The 21,049-nt window shown below is 38.0% G+C and overlaps 1 protein-coding gene across 2 annotated transcripts in view; it reads left to right on the forward strand.

Annotated features, from left to right (window-relative positions):
• ZGRF1 (zinc finger GRF-type containing 1) overlaps positions 1-19,785 on the forward strand; it is a 68,853-nt gene extending 49,068 nt beyond the window's left edge. For both annotated transcript variants that reach the window (XM_045284144.1, XM_045284145.1), the window contains 10 exons: positions 975-1,225; positions 4,310-4,469; positions 6,495-6,572; positions 6,769-6,916; positions 12,127-12,254; positions 13,741-13,864; positions 17,692-17,868; positions 18,001-18,135; positions 19,010-19,271; positions 19,465-19,785. In XM_045284144.1, coding sequence (XP_045140079.1) covers positions 975-1,225; positions 4,310-4,469; positions 6,495-6,572; positions 6,769-6,916; positions 12,127-12,254; positions 13,741-13,864; positions 17,692-17,868; positions 18,001-18,135; positions 19,010-19,271; positions 19,465-19,577 — 1,576 coding nt within the window. In that variant the 3' untranslated portion in view covers positions 19,578-19,785. The remainder of the gene's footprint in view (positions 1-974; positions 1,226-4,309; positions 4,470-6,494; positions 6,573-6,768; positions 6,917-12,126; positions 12,255-13,740; positions 13,865-17,691; positions 17,869-18,000; positions 18,136-19,009; positions 19,272-19,464) is intronic.
• Positions 19,786-21,049: the final 1,264 nt, after the last annotated feature.

A 21,049-nucleotide genomic window follows, 5' to 3' on the forward strand; every position in this document is an offset into this window, starting at 1 on the left:
CATGTTACTGCAAAGGATTTCCCTTTGTCAAGAGATAATTTCTTAAGGATCTTGGGATTTCTGATTTTATTTCATATGCATCTGAATTTTCATACCATCAATAACATTTAAAAGCAATTTATGACTTGAATCTAGTGTTTATCTCAATATTAATTTTAATAAAACCTGGTGGCATACTGAGTTACATGCTGGGCTATCGAATCCACCAGCTGCTCCTCAGGAGAGAGAAGAGTCTGTCTACTGTGGTAAGGATTAGAACCTCAGAAACCTGGTGGGGCTGTTCTACTTTGTCCGGGAGGGACTCTGCAAGTCGGGATTGACTCAATAGCAGTAGGTTTGACTATATGACTGTATTTCTCTTTAAATGTCCCACATAGCATATCCCTCTTCAAAAATGCGTAAGTGCTATTACATAAGTGCATTTAAACAATAGATCAAGTGTGTTTTATAGTTTGAGATGTTATTATATATCTTGTTTTATTTTTCTCTCCATAATGAAGACCTGTATGAAAAGATAAATTTCCTTATGAGTCCACTGTTATTTGTTCACTTTGAAATTAATTCAGTTTTTTAAAAAATACCAGTAAAACCAACTATTTAATGTAGCTTTACCTAAAATTGAAAGAGTGTTGATTATCCAAGTCAGTTTTGTGTTATAGACTACTTATTAGTTTTGTGCTTTGGGGAGAAGAAACAAATGGACATCTCTGTACCTCTGTTTGGGATAATTGACTACGTCATAGTGTTGGGAAGATTACATCAACTAGTGTATAAAATGATTGGCATTGTGCAAGCAGACCATAGATATTCAACAAATGTTAATTCTCTCCTATCCTATCCTCAAAGTTGGACGAAGTATCCATTTGTGCCCTTGAAAAATTGTTTTCTGTGAGGCTTATAAAGTAAAGCTTGATAGGAGTAGTTTTATTAACCTATTTCAAAAGTTCCTCAGTTTTTCTGACCTTTTCCCCCAGGTCTTCACCACCACCAACTACAGTTAGCAACAAGAGAATCAATAAAAAATTTTTCAGTCCCCCAGCCTTCACCAATACCAACACAAAACTTGAACTAAGCCCAGGAACAGCACTGCAGTTAGCTAGTGAATTGATTCAGGCACACAAGCTAAACAAAGACCAAGCGGCAGCCCTGATTCAGATAGCTCAGATGATGGCATCACCGGAAAGTGCTGACGCAGAGGAACGGCTCCCCATCAGGATCATACACGGTAAGTAAGAAGCAAGAAAGAAAATAACTATCATAAACTTTTAGGTAAGTTTGCTTCTATGCAATTTCCTAGTTAAGGCTCCAGAATAGCTCTTTTTTTTAATCATTTTATTAGGGGCTCATACAACTCTTATCACAATCCATACACACATCAATTGTATAAAGTGCATTTGTACATTCATTGCCCTCCTCCAGAATAACTCTTAAGCAGACTTTTTCAACCAGAACTCACTTTAGTAAACTGTTACCTGAGCTGAGATCAGATCTGTCCTTCCTAAAGAGAATTAGCAGCATTTGCATAACATTAGGCAACATATCCAGGTTTGATCTAGACATCTACGGGTTGCTCTATTCGACTTCAACTCTGATCAGCACAATCTTTTATTAATTCTTCGCTAGCTCACTCTTCCCTCCTTCACAGAAGCTATTCCAGACTTGTATTCTCTCATGTCCTCATCCTTGCTGTTGCCCCCCTCCATCCCTGAGGCTGAACTGATCTGGCTTTTAAAATAGGAGATGGAGTTCCTAACAGAAATCCCCTTCAACCTCCTGCCCTCTTTTCCCAACTGAGCTAGATTTGGACCATTCTTAACTTCTTTCAGTTCTGTCCCAGGAAAGGGTCTCTACTTCCTCCTTTCAGAGCTAATACCTCCATCTAGATCCTGTCACCTCTCTGATCTGTCAGCAGCTTCTCTCTGCTTAAATTTCTCCACGCTCCCTTTTTCCTAACCTATAAGCATACATACTTAGGTCTCTCCTAGCTTTACCTAATAATAGCCAACATCAAATCTATATCATCTCTACCCATTGATTAATCTATTTCCTTCCCTTCAAAGCAAAGCCCACTTTAAAAGTCGTTCATACATGAGAATTCCTAGAGTTGTTTGTTTACAAGTTTTTATCCCCCATCTATTTCTAAAGGTTTGTTGTCAGGGTCTACCTCAGACTAATACAATGCCTTGTGCTTAAGTTCTTACTATTCTCAACATTTAACTTACTTTAGCTCACTTGTACTTTTTCTGCTGACTACTCTCTTTTACTTCCCTAATCCACATGGAAGAATGTGATGTACTCATTGTCTATCTAGTTCATATTTTCTTCTTATTTGGTTCACTGATCTCTTAAATATCCATCCTCTTTCCTCCATAGTCCCTTCTTGGCCCCTTTTATTCTAAATAAACCCACTGAGCAGTCGGATCTCATCTGTATCCAGGCCTTTGTTCAGTCTCATCACATTTCATGAAAGTGCCTTCACTGGATCTTGAGGCTAGAATGATCTTAGTCTAAGACAAGCATATCTTATCCCTCTGATGTGCCCACCAGGATATATACTTTAACTTCCAGTCAGCACTTGTCCCATTTTCTCGCAGACTTCCATCCCTAAAGTTGGCCCTACTTTTGCTACTATTTTAAGGAATTTCGTTAAGTCCACCCTGTAGAACAAGCTGGATACCTACAAATGTGTCTAGATTTTCCTTCTTGCTAGCTTAGGTAATTTTCTCTTAATCCTCTTTCTGCCTGTCTTCCTGTTTATTTGCTGCCGTCAGATCAATCACTGACTTGTGTCCTTTCTATTTTTATCAGTACTCCTGTACACGTATCATCTCAATCCATGCCCTTATCATGCCTCTGTGTAGCCCAGTGAGTAAGAATATGGGCTCTAATGTAGAATACTGGATTTATATCCTTGATTTCTCATTTTTCAGCTGTATGGTCTTGGACAAGAGCACTGTGGTCCAGTGGAGGAATCCTTACCTATGCAGAGATATAGGCTTGATTCCCAGCTAGTGCACTTCAAGCATAGCCATCACCCATCTGTAATAGGAATTGTTAGGTGCCATTGAGTCAGTTCTTACTCATAGTGACCCTGTGTATAACAAAATGGAACACCGCCAGGTCCTGCACCAGCCTCACAAGTGTTCTTATGTTTGAGCTCATTGTTGCGGCCACTGGGTCAGTCCACCTTGTCGAGGGTCTTCCTCTTTTTCACTGCCCCTCCACTTTAACAAGCGTGATGTCCTTGTCCAGGGACTGTCTCTCCCGAAAATGTCCACTGTACCGTTAGCCAGCGCCTCGCCATCCTTGCATCTGAGGCATCTGTTAATAAAGGCGTGTGTGTTGCTAGGATGCAGAACAGGATCCAAGAGTGCTCCCAGACTAAATGGACTAAGAAGAACAGCCTGGCAATCTAATTTTGAAGACCAGCCACTGAAAACCTAGGATCACTGCAGCCTGATCCTTTCGTGTGTGGGATTGCCGTGAGCCAGGGGCTGCTCAGCAGTATCTAATAGCAACAACGGTGACCTTGGACAGCTTACTTATCTCCGTGTTCCAATTTTCTACTTTGTAGATGGGACGATGATAGCATCTCCCGGAGAGGGTTTGGATGATGAAATGAGTTAGCGATAAAAAGAGTTTAGAACAATGCTGGGCACACGGGAGGTGCTTAGTAAATCTTAGAGTGCATGAAGGTTATAATTATCTCACACAATTGATCATCCAATTGCTTTACCTTTGGTTTTTCCGTATTATCATCCAGATAGTTTTTCTAAATGTAGATAAATTGATTCACCCAATTTCTAAATTACGTGAAATCCTTCAATGACTTCCCTTGGCTTTTAAGGTAAAACTCCGACATGTTCGCCAGTACAAGAAGCACTTTTCTCATTGGTCCCCTGACAGCTAGTCAACCCTGTCCCTTTCCCGTTTATTGGCTGTAGAGTGTGCTTCCTCATGCCGGTTTGGAACAGCCTTTCTTTCAGGTTTGGATAACTTTCGGAAGCACTTTTATCTTCACACAGCACAAGGAGCTGGTCTTCCTGCTATGCTCCCGTTGGCAATGGCATTTACCACATCCTTTGGTTACTGCTTCTTCACTTGTGTGTAGCTTCCAGGATGCACCGTAAAGGTGGAGGTCCTTTGGTTATCGGTTTACTTCTTGTGGTTAGCACATGATGAGATCGACTAATGCTCTTAAAATAAATGAATTAAATGAAGGAAGGCGGCGAGAGATAGATTCATGAACTACTGCTTGTATTTTCAGGAATTTATAATGTTTCAATTTTTTTCTCTTTAAAATAATTAGGTGTTTTTGGAGCAGGGAAGAGTTACTTGCTGGCGGTAGTGATTTTGTTCTTTGTACAGCTATTTGAAAAGAGCGACGTTCCTACAGTTGGGAACGTAAAACCATGGAAACTTCTGATTTCTTCCTCTACTAATGTAGCTGTTGACAGAGTACTCCTTGGGTAAGTATAGCAAGTATAAGAAGTTAATGTTTTTCAGGTTACTGTCGAGAGAAGCAATCTACCATGGACACTGAATATTCTTGCTGAGTATGCAAAGAACCAAGGCTTTTGTCTCTGAACCAGAAATCGCATGCCTTCTGCCAGCATCCAGAAAACCTTAATATGAGTAGGATAAAATAAAATACCAAACCTGGCAATATAGGTACTAGTATGGAATACGAATGTGAAAATTTGAGTTTAACCATGAACATGTAGGGTTGAGAGGTGGATTGTTGATGGAGGTAATTCCTGTGGACCCAAAATATCCTTAATGGGATGCTAAGAATGCAAGTCCTTTAGCTGTGCTTTAGCTGTGATATTTCTCAAGAGTTGTGCGTACAGCAAACAACTTTATGAATGGCATATTGTTGCTCTCAGAACAAAGAGTAGGCTTGCTTGTCACTTATGATAAAAGCAGTAGGCCCCCAAGCTCAGTGTGAGTGTCATGAGCAAGCATCCATCTGCACCTCCCTCCCCTGGAACCTGGGGGGTGGGGCCTGAGAGAACCCAGCTCAGACTCCTTTGCTGTGTATGTTCCTTGCTATGGCATGAGTAATAAAGCCCTGTCTGTGACCCCACCCCGATTCTTAGGCCTACTACCATCTAAGTGAGGTTAAATCAAATTTCAGATAGACGCTAATCTTTTATCCATCTGCTTGTATAAATATGTAATGGGAAAGTATTAATTATTTTGCTTGTTTATTTTTTGTAAGAAGCATCCATTTGTAGGAATCTGTTTTATAGTTATAAAATGTTCGTGATCATGTATGCTTTTATTAAAAATGCAAAGAAAATCTTATATAATGTTTTACCAATATGCTAGTTTGATTTTCTGGATTCTAACCTAAATGATAAAGTTTGATTAAGAGAAACAATCTCTAAATCTAGGCTCTTTAAAAAATAAACTTTGATATTTATCATTGTAGAAGTTAATACTTGTAGTAGGAAATATATGGACTATAAAGATAATATTGTATTTATATTTGACTGTATTATTTTTATGTTACATGAAATCATACTTCTTACTAGACCAAGCCTTTCTTGTGTGGCACCACTGAGTGGTTGGGATAGCCGGGCGTCAGCAGTGAGCCATTTGTGCCCCAGGGACTTTAGGAAGCCTGGTTTTCCTGCTTTGTTCTGCTGCTCTTGGCGCCTCTGTGAGTCGGAACAGACTTGATGGCACCTAACAACGACGACGACATTTTCAATACTTTTCCTGTTCTCTCTATTCCCATTTTGAGATGGTAGATGCTGTTGTAGAGGGCTAGCTGTTCCTTGAATTCCTCTGCCTAGGTTAGGTCTGGAGCAGCAATATTGAGTAAGAAGGAAGGGTAGATGAGTTCCTTCTGCACAAAGCCCTGATTAGGGGAGGGGAGGATGGTGAATGATCCTCGCCTTTGAAGGTAAGGTGGATGGACTGCTTTGAATCCTGGCTGCTCCACTTATTAGCTATGTGACTTCAACAAAATCACCTCACCGCTGGAGCATCGGTGTCCTCTTTTCGTACATGAACTATCTTGCAGAGCTAAAGAGCCTAACACTTCCTGCTAAATGTTAATACTAATTATGTGGTAGCTATTAGAACTGCTGTGAGTTGGAATCAGCTCAGTGGCAACTGGTGAGTAGTCCCTGAGCTGTACAAAAGCTAGACATTCTAGCGCTGAAGAAAGGCCTGGTGGTCTTGTTCTCCAGACCCAGCTGTTGGAAACCTGGGGAGCCCTGCTCCACTCTGACACGCGTGGGGTCTCCATTGGTCCGGGTTGACACTACAGCAACTAGCTGTATTGTTTGTGTCTTTGGGGCAATTTTATCTGTGCTAAATACTAACATTGCTATTTTATGAATATTTCATGGGTCCTCAACATAATATAAATTTACTTTATTTCCTTCAAAGAGTATATACTATAGCTAAAAATCCTCCACATCTCATTTCATTTTGAGTTTCTAAAATTTATCTAATGTACCATAAACTTGTTTTCTTTCAAGGCTTCTTAGTCTTGGATTTGAGAAATTTGTCCGAGTTGGGAGTGTTCGGAAGATCGCCAAGCCAATTTTACCTTACAGGTAAGCACACTGAATTCTAAGTCACGGCATGTCCATATTCAGAGAAGTAAAATACTCTTATATAACTCGCCAAGATTTGTCTTCTGAGAAACATGAAATGGTCTTTGATCGGTTGATTTAGAAAAATCATCACTCTTTTGTGATGCTACAAAAATAGAATAAACGATGGTGTTCTCATATGTAATTTTCTTTTTAGCTTGCACTCTGGCTCAGACAATGAAAGTGAACAATTGAAAGAACTCCATGCACTAATGAAAGAAGACCTGACTCCCGTGGAAAAAATGTATGTGAGGAAAAGTATTGAGCAGCATAAATTGGGAACCAACAGGACTCTGCTAAAGCAGGTATGGAGACAGAGCTACCATCTGTTTCTGAAATTATGTGCACTGAACTGTCCTTTCTTTAGTCCTGTGGAGGGAAGAACAATCCTTTTAAGTAAAGTAAACTACTGTGAGAACTTAGATTCAACTAAGATGTGTGCATACGGAAACCTGGATATCGTCTATCCAGTGCATTTTGTGTTTATTGAAGAACATTTTTAAAATATGTGAACATAACACCTTGCATGAATACTCAGCCTTGTCCTTTTTTATTTGCATAATATTTTCATAGGCTTTAAAAGGAAAGTGAGAGGGGGCCATAGATTCCTGGCATGTTAAATGAAATTGGTTGCATTTTTAGAATGTAGAGGAGAAGAGAAAGTTGCTCCAGGCAAAATTTTCAAGTGAAATTTGCCTTTGATAGCCACCTAGAAAGCCATGACTTTCAGGGTCTACGCATAGCCATGAACCTGGGAAGCCCAGAGACACTTTCTTCCAGATTTTGGGAGCCAAGAATAGACACATAGGATCCCAGGCTATGCAGGTAGCATCATCTCTTGCATCAGGTTCTGGCCAGGGCAGCCCTGGCATCAGCTGGTAGATGAGAAAGAAATCAGTCAGTTTCCTCTGGGAAAGAAGAGAGTGTGGAGGGAAAAACAGGGAGCTAGAGAAACACAGAGTTGTCGGGTTCTTAGGCTATGTGGAGTCGGCCACTCTGCAAGAGATCTGGGAAGACCATCTTATCTAGGACCCCTTATTGATCCGTCATGGCTGCAGTCTCCTTACCAAATAAACTCGTAGTCGTTTAGCAAAAACGCAGTGACTCCAAACTGCCGTGACTTGGCTTAAATGAAGGGTCAGGTTTCTCATATTGAGAACAGCTGCCTATGACAAGAAGGTCTTCTGACGGATGGCAGACGTTCAAGAAGGTAGACCAAATCCACACCTACATTTCAAGCTTCTGTTCACACCACGTCTGCTGACATCCTACGTGCCGTCTGGCCAAGCCCCGCTTCAGTGTGACAAGGAAGTGTGCTCCACATGCTTCTGTGGTGGGAGGACTCGCAGTCACAGCACATGGTGTAGACATGCAATACTGTCACAGAGAAGGAGTGTAGAATTAGAAATGGTGTCATAGGGTCAGTTCTGAATGCCTCTCTCCCTTGTTAACCCCAGAAGGGCTTTGCTTGGATTTTCCAACAGAAACAGGTTTCTTCAGGAGATACAAATTAGCCATTTATGTAAACTGCTTACCAGTATACCTACTTACAATGCAACATACTAATGATTGTCAAGATAACCTTTGATTACATATTTGAAAATTTTCGAATGAAAGTCTGGTTGCCATTGTTGTCCACAAATGAAGACTATTTTGGAGGAAACTGTTTTTTTCCCATTTCGCTAACAAATTTTCAAGGTTCTAAAATCAGACTGCATTCAGATCTGACACAGTAATTTCTAAAATGAAATGTCTTTATAATAAAATAATTTTTAAATGCTCCATAGCATTTTATAAATTTAAGAAAATTGTTTTTTATAAATAAAATTGTTTTATTTAATAAAATTGTTATTGTAGTTAGAATCCCAACAATATAATAATAAATTAAAAGGTAAAGCAAAATATAATTAGAAAACGAAAAACTTAGTTTATTAGGGTTTTTGTAATAGGTATTTTTCTGAACAAGCAAACCAAAAATGCTTCCTGATTCATATTTGTAGAATTCTCATTTTAAAGTTGTTTTTGTAAGATGTAATTATCGGAAATTAGAAAATGAATATTTCTGAGCGGTAACAAGAATAGTGAATATTGCTACAAGGGTTTCCTCAGCTGAATCATTTTTCAAGAATTCAATGTCTAACAACTGGGAATTCTATGAAAATACAGCTTTAGGATATTTGTTACTTTTAACTAAGAAAGAAAAGTTCATTGAAAGAGTATTGGAAAGGCTGTTGTAGATGATTAATGTTTATTAACTGAAAGGAAGTAAGGTGTTGATTTCTAATTTCACAAGGTATTTGGAGATAATATTTCAGTTTTAAAGCATATTTTTGGTAATTACAGTTGCTGAGAAATCGTAAGTTTATACTAGCCTTTCTACTAAGAAGTGTGTTTATCTTCAGATTGTTCTAAAAGAATAAGTGGATGAATTGATGAGAATAAGTCAAAAATTATTGCTGAAAAATTACAGAAATTATTAATAAAATTCCAAAATGTGAAGCTATTGTTCCTTGACATATTCCCCATCTAGATCTGTACACTTCTGAAGGCAGCATTTCCATTTCTCTGGGCCCTTTCCTGAAGAATTTTGCATTCTTCAATTGACACTATGCTGTTTTGATATGCTTGAGGGATTTCAGTCATGTTTCTTTTAAATGTTCTTTGAGTTTGGGGAACAAATGAAGTCTGAAAGAGCATTATCAGAGCTGTAGGTTGGGCGGGGTAAGGTTTCAAAACAAAATTCTCCTGATACAGTGTGGAAAGCGGTGTGGAGGTAGCCATATGTAACCTCCTGACCTAGCCACGAAGCAGAAGTCAGACATGCCTCTACCTCCATCTTTCTTTACCAGTCTCACACCAACCGTCCCTCTCCTGTCACTCTGCTCTGTTGGGTTAGAGAATTCACTGCAATGGTCACACCAAACTCAAAGGCAATACTCATAATTAGTGGGTTGACCAGAAGAAGTTAACAGAACACTGCAAGCCAGGTTTAGTAAACAGTACGAACACAGTTGTTGGTCCACATCAGTGCCTCTCCTCAGCTAATAGCCACGTCTCTCTCTCAGCCTGTCAGCCACGTGGTCCTTTGACCTCTGACACTGTGGTGGTCAGGAAGCCCTCCTGTTGCTCTGCCTCACAGTCTTATAGTCTCTGCACTGTCCTTTTGTTCTGGCTCACAGTTTCCTTGCTGTCTGGTCCAATGTGGCTCCTTTGCTCTGTTCCATAGTCTCTTATGACACAGTCTCTGGTTCCTCTAAGGCTTTTCTTTTTTTTTTTTTTTTAATTTTTTTTAAGGCTTTTCTTTCAGTGGACCTAGGATGTTGCTTTCTTCCAGCCTCAACGATGGCCCATCTACATAGCCAGTGGGGTGGTAACTAAAACTGACCAATCCAATCCCCCTTTTAGTGTTACACATGCCCTATATGCATAGTCCCACCTATTCATTTGGTGGGAGTTACAAACATTTAGGTAGAAGAGCCCTATTAAGAAATTTCATTCCACCACCACAGACAGCTCTTCTTACCCTTGAAGAATGAGCAGGGTATTGTCATGATGTGAGGGAGCGTGGGGGGGAGTGGGGGGAGGGTGTCCTTGGAGCAACTTTTGTGGCCTTTTTCTCACCAGTGCAGTTTTTAATTTTTTTAACTTATTTATAATAAATCTCCTTGATTGCCCTTCAGAATATCTATCAAGAGTACTTCTTTGGGGTCCCAAAAAACAATTTCTATAACCTTCTTAGCTAACCTCTCTATTTTGACATTAAGTGGCCCAGCACATCCGCTGGGAAGCCATTGCATTGACTGGACCTTTTATGAAGGTAACCTAAGCAGACTGGGACAAATGTATTTCGGAGAAAACTTATCTGTAGCCATCCACTGATTATAGTGGCATGTTTGAGCATGTCTCGTTTGAAATAAACTTGTGTTTCTGTGAATTGGAACTCAAGTACAGTACTTTAACTACCTTCACACATACATATATGTATGTATACAAGGGTACCCCCCAAAAAACGGAATTTTTTTTCAAAGCCATGTATTTAATTTTTTTTTTTAACAAAACAACCTTGTCACCTTCAAAGTACTCTCCATTACACTTAATACATTTGTCACACCTGTGATTCCATTTTTGGAAACATTTTTCAAACTCTTCTGTTTGAATGGTTGACAGCACCTCCTTCATTTTTTTCTTCACCTCTTTTATGTCGTCAAATCACTGTCCTTTTATGTCCCTGTGCCTTCACAGAAACAAAAAGAAGTTGCACAGAGCGATGTCAGGCGAGTAAAGTGTGTGGGGCAAGAGAGGCATGCTGTTTTTTGCCCCCCAAAATGGGTACACTGAGATCGCTGCATGAGCAGGTGCATTGTTATGGTGGCAAACCAGTCCCCCGTCTGCCACAAATCAGGCGTTTTTTGTTGCACACTGTAATGCAATCTTTTCAAAACCTGTAAATAGAAAGCTTGATGAACAGTCTGACCTGGTGTAACGAATTCCAAATGCACTACGAGTTGACATTTTCATCAGTTCAGGAAGTTGATGGATGTCCAGAATGAAATTTGTCATCAATCAACATTTCACCCTTTTTGAAAAGAGAAAACCATTCGTACACTTGCGTCTTTCCCTAGTGCTCCCCTTGTAAGTTGTGTTCAACATCACAACAGTATCTGCAACACTTTTCCCTGAGCAGAAAACAAAATTTCACAGCCACACACTTGTCTTAAATCAGTCCTCCCTAAGACCAGAAAGAACCTTTCCCCAGGTGATGCCACTGGGTGCACTAACTCAGAGTGAGTTGCTCAATGCTCGCCTAGTCGGGAAAAATTACTAACCATTATGCCGCCAGGACTCCTCAATATATAAACACATATTTATAGCTGGAAGGTTATTAACCATGTTCAATTAGAAAATTCATAGATTTTTTTTCCTGTTGTCTAATTCCAGAGATTGGATATTAATTTTTATCAGACTTTTCGCTTTTAGAATTATGGTCTTCTGCAATAATATTTAAGACTATTGATATTCTAATGTATGTACTTACAAACTATCAGTACACTTTAATTTACTCATTTTGGAATTAACTGCTTTATCTCTTCTTAAGGAAAGCAGACCCTAGTGTACTTGAAGGTCAAGCAAGTGACAGGGCATTAGGATATTTCGTGGTCTTTGGGTGTTGTTCCAGGGCATCATAGGACTCAGCCTCCTCTAGAACAATACAATATGTATGCCACCGAGGATACTTTTAAAACCTTTGATTTTATGATCGCTTTATTCTGAAAATCAAAATGTACCTTTAATTTAGTCCTATTGAAGGGCAGGCAGTGGTTTAAGTAGCCTGTATTCTGTTATTCCCATTTTCTATGTGAGAATAATGAAAATGTGAAGTGACCTGTGTTTATGATTATCAGTAATTAAATTAGGACAAGCCCTGGTTTTCTATTTTTGCTTACAAGTTCTCTGGTAAACACGTTCTTCGTTTTCTTATTAGTTGTTAATTGGTGACATTTTTGTTATAACAAAGGTTCGAGTCATTGGAGTAACCTGTGCAGCCTGTCCATTTCCGTGCTTGAATGATCTTAAGTTCCCCGTAGTGGTACTGGATGAATGTAGTCAGATAACTGAGCCAGCTTCTCTCCTCCCCATTGCAAGGTACGTACCGTAAAAGATTCTTTTCCCTAAGACACGCAGATGTCATAACACTGCAGTCATGTTCTCAGTTCAGTTTCTGACTGAACACACATTTCTTCAACATTTCCAAAAATGTTGCCAGTCAAATACTAAATTGACTTTTGAAAAAGTATACAAAGAATTAGTAGCTACTGTATCAAAATTTTGATTGATCCCAGTTTAGACATGGGCTTTATTTAATCCTAAAACTTTATATAGCCTTAATGCAAGGATCCTACCTTGGACCTTGCTGATGTCTCAACTACGTTAAAGGTTCTAATTTAGTTGTGGGTTGAGGACCTAGCTCTCTTGAAATTTGCCCTTAAGCCCCCTTACCTGGATATAATTCTTGTGTTTGGATTCTGAAAATAATTTTTAAAATATGAAAGTATATAAAGGAAAAAACAGTTGACAATTTGAGAACTTTGGATTCTTCTAAACTGTCCCAGCACATTAGAACGTTGTGCATTGATGCAAAGGTAGTAGAACGAGTACTAGACTTGGCCTGAGTTCTAGTTCTTGCTCTATCTTCAACTAATGAGGAAGTAAGGGGTGAACTGTCATAATTTACTTGGGACTTAGAAAGTTCTCAGACATGAGACTTTTCATTTTAAAAGTAGGACCGTCCTAAGACAGTCGGGATAAGGTGGTCACCCTACTCAGGAGGTAGGGTTAGAGAAGAAGCACAGCCCAGAGCGAAGGCTAGGGGAATAATACTTCTTGCATGGGGTACGATATACACATGGTGTACAATAACCACATTACATGACATCTCTAATCCTTAAACAGCCATGCAAAATATTACTGCCAGTAACTTAGAGGCATTACTGATAATGATACTGAACCCTGGAGACATTTAACTGTCCACAGAATCATAGAGCTGAGATATGAACATAGCTTTATCCATTAATTTAAACATTCCCATTTTGTCCGGCTCTTTTATTTGAAAGACATATAGCCCCTCCCCACCTAATTCACTTCATCTCTAAGATAAGAGCTTAAGCCAAACAACTTCTAAATCTTTTCTTCTTAAAAGCTTTTGGAGAGGCCCTTATACCAAGGGCTCAAGTAGAAAGAAATGTTTTGAAATGATGATGCAACATATGTACAAGTATGCTTGATACAATTGATCTATGGAGCATAAGAGCTGTAAGTGCCCCCAGTAAAATTATTAGGGAATAAAAAGCCTTTGTATTATTAAAATTAGTGTTTGCTAAAGTTTATCCTGTAAAATACCAACTGTATGTAGGAACAGTGGGTACTTAGTAGATTTTATGGAGAAAATAAAGCTATGTAAAGATTTTACATACATTCTTTACTGTATAACTTCTCAAAACTCAATGCATTTAATAGCATTATTGAGACTTTTTAGTTCCTAGAATTCAAAGTATTGGAATATATTTTGGAAACACTGCTATAAAGGCTCCTTTTCTCAGAATGTAATTTATTTTTCAAATTCTGTTTATAGATTTGAATGTGAAAAGCTAATTCTTGTTGGAGACCCCAGACAGCTGCCTCCTACTATCCAGGGTTCTGATGCAGCCCATGAAAGTGGACTGGAACAAACTCTCTTTGATCGACTTTGCTTAATGGTACAGACAGAATCATCATTCATTGATTTCATGCTGAGTGGCTTGATAAAGAATGAAAAATTTAAAAGTTAGAGTTGTTTCAAAAGTACTCCTTTAAAAAATGAGTAAAACATATAATTGTGTACCCCTTGATAAAGAATATTTTATCTGTGTACTTTAGCAATGGCTATATTGCATTTGCTTTAACACTAAGAAAATTCATAGGTTCTAAGATGATAGCTCGTTGATTCAGTGTGCCATTAGTATCATCTATCCCTCAAACCAGCACTGCTTGGGAATGCTATTTCAGATATTTGAAAAAAAAAATTAATTAACTATCACTCTTTTTTAACTTGAGGTAAAATTCTTATAACATAATGTTAACCATTTTAAAGTGAGCAGTAGTTCATTTGGCACAGAGTTTTGTGCAACCACTACCTTTATCCCCCCAAATAAAACCGTGTCGATGCTAAAAAGCATCATTATTTCGAGGTTCATTCATATTATAGCATGTCCTGGTACTTTATTTGTTTTTTGTGTGTCTGAATAATATTTTATTGCATGTATACACCATAATTCACTATTTGTTAATTATTTCTGTTTTTTTGTTGCAATACTGTATTCTAAATCAAGCTAACTTTGTAAACATACTCCAGCCAAAATGGCCTTTATGGAGATATCTTGCTGTTTGATCTTTGAATCATCTGTTATTTTTAATAGAGAAAGAGAAACTGAAAATGTTAAAATCTCAAGTAAATATTGCTTGATCTAGAAGATGCAATAATCTTCACAGCAAGATCCTTTTAACAAGCGATTCTAGCTAGAATGGGATGAACAATGCAGAGATATTGGCACTCACAAACTAATTTTCGGCCCATTTCCCCCCTTCCCAAGTTTCTGTTCTGATGGTTACACTATAATTATTTTTGTGTGAATGACACAGTTGAGAAGAATGACATTGCCGTCATCGTCAAAAAGGACATTTCAAGATCTATCTTGACACTCAGTGCTGTCCGAGATAGGATAATATCTATCTGAATACAAGGAAGTCCAATTAGTATAACTGTTATTCAGATTTATGCACCAACACTAAGGCTAGTGATAATGAAATTGAAGAGTTCTACCAACATCTTCCGTCTGAAATTGATCAAAGGTGCAATCAGGATGCCTTGATAATTATTTCCCATTGGAATGCAAAAGTTGGAAACAGAGGAAGATACGGTATTTGCAAAATATGGTCTTGGTGATAGAAAAGAAGCTGAACATCGCATGACAGAATTTTGCAAGACCAATGCCTTGTTTATAGCAAATTACCCTGTATCAGCAACACAAAAGTTGACTATACACATATACTTCTCCAGATGGAATGCAAAAATCAAATCGACTAAATCTGTGAGAAGAGGCCATGGAGAAGCTCAATTTCAGACTATGTCTATGGGAAGAGATGATGGAGACGCTAAAAACCAGGCCATTGGTTAACTGGTATAAACCCTCAATTGCTTATATGCAAGTTCAGTTGAAGGGGATGAAAATTCAAACAAGTTCATGAGAGCCAAAATAACGACCTTGAGTGTATCCCACCAGAATTCTGAGAACATCTCAAGAACAGATCTGATGTACTGAACAAACACTAACGACAGAAGACCTGAGTAGCTGTGGGATGACATCAAGAACATCATACTTGAAAAAAGCAAAAGGTCATTGAAAAACCAGAAAGAAAGAAAAGATCAAAGTGGATGTCAGAAGAGACTCTGAAACTCCCCATTTATAGTAGAGCAGCTAAGGCAAGTGGAAGAAATAATGAAATCAAAGGACTGAACAGATTTCAAATGGCAGCTTGAGAAGAGAAATACTAAAATTCAATGTGCAATGGCCTACAGACAGAAAACCCAAAAGGAGAAGATGCTCAGCATATACTAAACTGAAAGAACGCAAGAAAAAAGTCAAGCCTTAAGTTGCAATATCAAAAGATCCTATGGGCGAAAGATTGAATGATGCAGAAAAGATCAAAAGTAGATGGAAAGAATATATGAAATCACTGTATGAAAAAGAACTAGTCGATATTCAACCATTTCAGGAGGTAGCATATGAGCAAGAACCAATGATACTGAAGGAAGATGTTCAAGCTGCATTGAAAGCATTAGGCCAAACTAGAGTTCCAGGAATTGATGGGATACCAATTGAAATGTTTCAACAAGCTGGTGAAGCACTGAAAGTAATCACTCATCTATGCCAGGAAATTTTGAAGGGAGCTGCTTGACCAACTTATTGGAAGAGATTCATATTTATACCCATTCCAACAAAGGTGATCTATCAGAATGCTCAAACTATAGAGCAGTGTCACATATATCAAATGCAAGTAAAATGTTTCTGAAAAGCATCCAACAATGGTTGCAGCGCTATGTTTACAGGGAGCTGCTAGAGGTTTTGGCTAGATTCAGAAGAGGACATGGAACTAGGGATCTCATTGCTGATGTCAGATGATCTTGACTCAAAGCAGAGAATACCAGAAAGTTTACTTGTGTTTCATTGACTGTGCCAAACACTTAACTGTGAGGTTCATAAAAACTATGGATAACCTTGAGAAAATGGGAATTCCAGGACAGTTCATTGTGCTCATGGAGAACCTCTACATAGATCAAGGGGCAGTGTGTAAACAGAACAAGGGAGTACTGTATAGTTTAAAATCAGAAAAAGTGTGCATCAGGGTTGTATCCTCTTACCATTACTTATTCAGTTTATATGCTCAGCTAATATTCAGACAAGCTGTATTAGATGAAGAAGAATGCAGTATCAGGATTGGAAGAAGGCTTATTAACAACCAGTAAAATGCAGATGACACAACCTTGTTGCTGAAAGTGAGGCGGACTTGAAGCACATACTGATGAAGATCAAGGATTGTAGCCTTCAGTGTGAAGTACAACTCACTATAAACAAAACCCAAATCCTCACAACTGGACCAATACGTAACATTGTGATAGATGGAGAACAGGTTGAAATTGTCAAGGATTTCATCTTGCTTAGATCCACAGTCAATGCTGATGAAAGCAGTTTTGTTCTGTTGTACACAGAGTTGGAACTGACTGGATATGGCATCTAACAACAGCAATCTTAACTAACAACCCTTTCAGCATGTTTGTTCCACAGCTTTTTGTCATGGGTACAAATCCACACTGACTTAGACTTACTTATAAATCTGTCTTCTAAAGAGTAACTGGTAACTGATCATTGCTTTGCATCATCTTTTTGTTCTATGTAAGGAATTGTGTCCATGTAATGCTACATTTTAACGTGCATGTATTATTATTAGGGAAGCTTGTTATTCAAAATATTCTAACAATAGTTAACACAGTTCTAACACAGAACTTATTGGAAATATGATCGAGAAGAACCCTAAAGTAGCTGAGATTTGGATTTTATGATGCATTAACAAAATCTAAAACTTCTTTGAAGAGTCTTAATGAGTAATAGCTTTTACCCAAAAAGGAAAGTTAATTAATGTATTATCAACAGCGTTATTTTTAAAAATTTAGATTTAGTCTTAGGCCAACTTCAAGTGGATTATGAAAACATACCGTTAAATGCCGGTTGTATCAGATAAAATGTCTAAGACTTGGCATGTTGTATGTTTTATAGTTTTCTAATGTAATAATAGTTTACTATGAGAATATTTTCAGTAATTTTTAAAAAATTATTTTTATATGTATTTTATTCTATTGTGGTTATAATTCATCTCCTAAGAATACAATATAGTAAAATTAAAAATTCTTTACATATAATCATTTTTCTTTCTGTAGAGAGAAGGAAAAAAGAGCATATTCTTATTTTTTTATATCTAAATGTCTTAGGGGCACAAGGCAATCCCACTGAGAACCCAGTATCGTTGTCATCCTGCAATCAGTGCTATTGCTAATGATCTGTTCTATGAAGGAAATCTCTTGAATGGTGTTTCAGAAACAGAGAGAAGCCCATTATTGGACTGGCTACCAACCCTGTGTTTCTATAATGTCAAAGGACTGGAGCAGGTAAATGATGTTAATGGGAGGAAACACATTTAATATCCTGGCTTAATTTTATTGGTGTTGTTTGTATGATTTTACTTGGTCTTCCCCTAGTCTTTCTGGGAAATATAATTTAGGATCTGCTTTTTCTTCCAGATTGAAAGAGATAACAGCTTTCAGAATGCAGCAGAAGCTGCCTTTACACTCAAGCTGATTCAATCACTGATTGCAAGTGGAATAGCAGGCTCTATGATTGGAGTGATAACATTATACAAATCCCAGATGTACAAGGTTTGTAATGCACACTGTAATAGTTATCCCATATTAAGTATTATACTTACATCTCATAATATTTAACCATACATTATGCTGTTTGGTTGGTGCTCAGAAAACTGCCAGGTTCATAAGGTATTAAAAAAGAAGCATTCTGATTTTTTTCTGGTCTGGCTCTTTTTCTATATAATTAAATGTAAATCTAACAAGGTTTAATTAAATTCAGTTTACAGCTGTTTGGGGCAAAAATGCAAATAAACAAATTAGGGAAAGGGAAATGTGGTGTATGCTTTGTGTTTTGAGACAGATGGAATTTCTGTTTTCAAAATATTCTTTCGTTATTATTAAGTTTTACCAGTAAATCAAGTATATATACCAGATATGAATGTGCATATAAGCCAATTTTATCTAACTAGGTTTTCTTTCTCTCTTTAGTTTTTATTATTATTGTTTATTGACTCTGAATGTTATGAATATGAGCACATCTAAATGAACTTACTGGCCCTGGATCGTAATTACTTTTGATTTTTTTTCATAATTAGTATTGAATTAATTGATTAGTTTACAATCTTAGACTAAGCAGAAATGAAAAGCATACACTATTAAAATCTGTTACATGGAAAACCTATAGGACAGAGTAAACCTGCTCGTGTGGGTTTTTGAGACTGAAAATCATTATGGGAGGGAGCAGACATCTGTATCTTTCTCCCATAAAGCAGCTGAGGGGTTTGAACCGCTGACCTGAGGTTAGCAACGCAATGCTAAAGTCATTGTGCCAACAGGGAGCCTTTCCACTATTAGGTTAATTAAAATGGCTTCTCTGTTTAGGTTCAGAAGCGTAAGTTCTTCACAATCCCTACGTTGTCTGATCCCGGTTTTTATTTCCTCACAGGTTTGTCATTTACTCAATGCTGTGGACTTTGACCACTCCAGCCTTAAAGCTGTCCAGGTGTCCACAGTAGATGCTTTTCAGGGAGCTGAAAAGGAGATCATTATTTTGTCCTGTGTCAGGACAAAAGAAGTAGGGTTCATTGACTCAGAAAAAAGAATGAATGTTGCCTTGACCAGAGGAAGGAGGCATTTATTGATTGTGGGAAATTTAGCTTGTTTGAGGAAAAATCGACTATGGGCACGTGTGATCCAACACTGTGAAGGTAAAATGAAAATGTAAATATCTATATTTAAGTCAATTATTTTGAATTAAAATGGACATTAGGGGGTTAAATTCTTGGGAGGTCTGAACAGGGACAGCATTAAATTTGCACTGTGGTAGCTGACTAAAATAGTAATGATCTGGGGACTATTATAAAATAAGGACCAGTTATCTCATGTTTTGTATCTTTTAAGGAAGAGAAGATGGATTGCAACATGCAAGCCATTATGAACCGCAGCTGAACAATCTCCTTAAAGATTATTTAGAAAAACAGAAGGAAAATAGTGAAAAAGAAAAGTCTCAGTAAATCGCTTTCACAAAAGACATTTTATAGATATTTTGTATTTATGTATATTCAAATCACTTTACAACCTATATTTTTTATATTCTTTTTACCCCAAAACCCATTGTTACAGAAGAAAAAAACAACACTTAAGTTATTTAAATAACTCATCCCAAAATGTTCCTTTACAAGAAAATATGTTATTTGTACTAAGATAGGCAAATATTGAAGTGAAAAGATAGTCATACTAATAAAAAGATTTCTTTTCTTAAAGCTATGTCTTCTGCTTGCTGGAAAAATGTTTTTTCACAAGGGGAAGTTAAAGCCCTTGTGGATTCAGAATCCCAACATTCCTTCAAATGATGTGATGGTTTCAAAAGCTCTTCTGTTCAGCACTGTCAGTTATACCAACCTTCTCCTTTCTGAACTCCATGTTTTCAAAATAAGTGTAATACCCTCCCCCCCATTTTATAAGTGCAAACATACTCGCAGTAGAACTTTTAAGAAGTACAAAAGAGAAGGAAGAAGTAAAACACCCAAAGTCTATTCAACACCCTTTAATGTCCAGTGCCCAGCACAGTGTCTGATATAAGAAGTCAAATTCACTGCCCTCAAGTTGATTCCTTTCGACTCATTGCAACCCTGTAGCACACAGGAGAACCGCCACACAGGGTGGCCAAGACTGGAAGTCTGTGCAGAATCAGGCGGCTGTATCTTTCTGGAGAACAGCTGGTGGGTTAGCAGCCAAGTGCTTTAACGGCTATGTCACCAGGCATTCTGGTCTTTGGTTAGGTGCTGTCAAGTCATTTCCAACTCCAAGTGCACCTGTGTACAACTGAACGAAATACTCACAGTTGTTAGGGTTGAGACCAGCATTGTCGCAACTCATCTTGTCGAGGGGCTTCTGTTGTGCGACACCTCTACTTGATGAGCATGCTGTCCTTTTAAAGGGACTGGCCTCTCCTGATACCATATCCAAAGTACATGAATCTTTGACTCTAAGGAGCATACTTCTTGCAAGACCAACTTATTTGTTCTTTTGGAAGTCCGTGGTACTTGAACAATATTCTTTACCAGCAACATAATTTAAACACATCCATCCTTAGGTCTGCATTACTCAGTGTCCAATAATCACATGCGCATGAGGTGATTGAAAATCCCATAGCTTGGATCAGGCACACCTTCGGTCTCAAAGTGACATCTGGTACAGTGAACACTTAAGAAGTGTTCGTTGGATGAGTGAGTGATTGGATGGACCCGTGGTTCCTTGACTTCCAATCTTTCTCCCTCCATGCATGTGTACCCACTACTTACTAGTGTACAAGGAGGCTTCCAAAACTTGTGAAAAATGAAATTAAAAGACAGCAGGATTTTTTTCATGAAATCTTTTAAAACTCTCTCATATAAATATTGCCTATGGGGATTAAAATTTTGTTATTATTATTTTTTTTAATCATTTTATTGGGGCCTCGTACAACTCTTATCACAATCCATAC

The sequence above is a fragment of the Echinops telfairi genome, unplaced genomic scaffold (genome assembly GCF_000313985.2).
Source record: "Echinops telfairi isolate 266 unplaced genomic scaffold, ASM31398v2 ScPeMD7_7468;HRSCAF=8506_0, whole genome shotgun sequence".
NCBI classification, from domain to species: domain Eukaryota; kingdom Metazoa; phylum Chordata; class Mammalia; order Afrosoricida; family Tenrecidae; genus Echinops; species Echinops telfairi.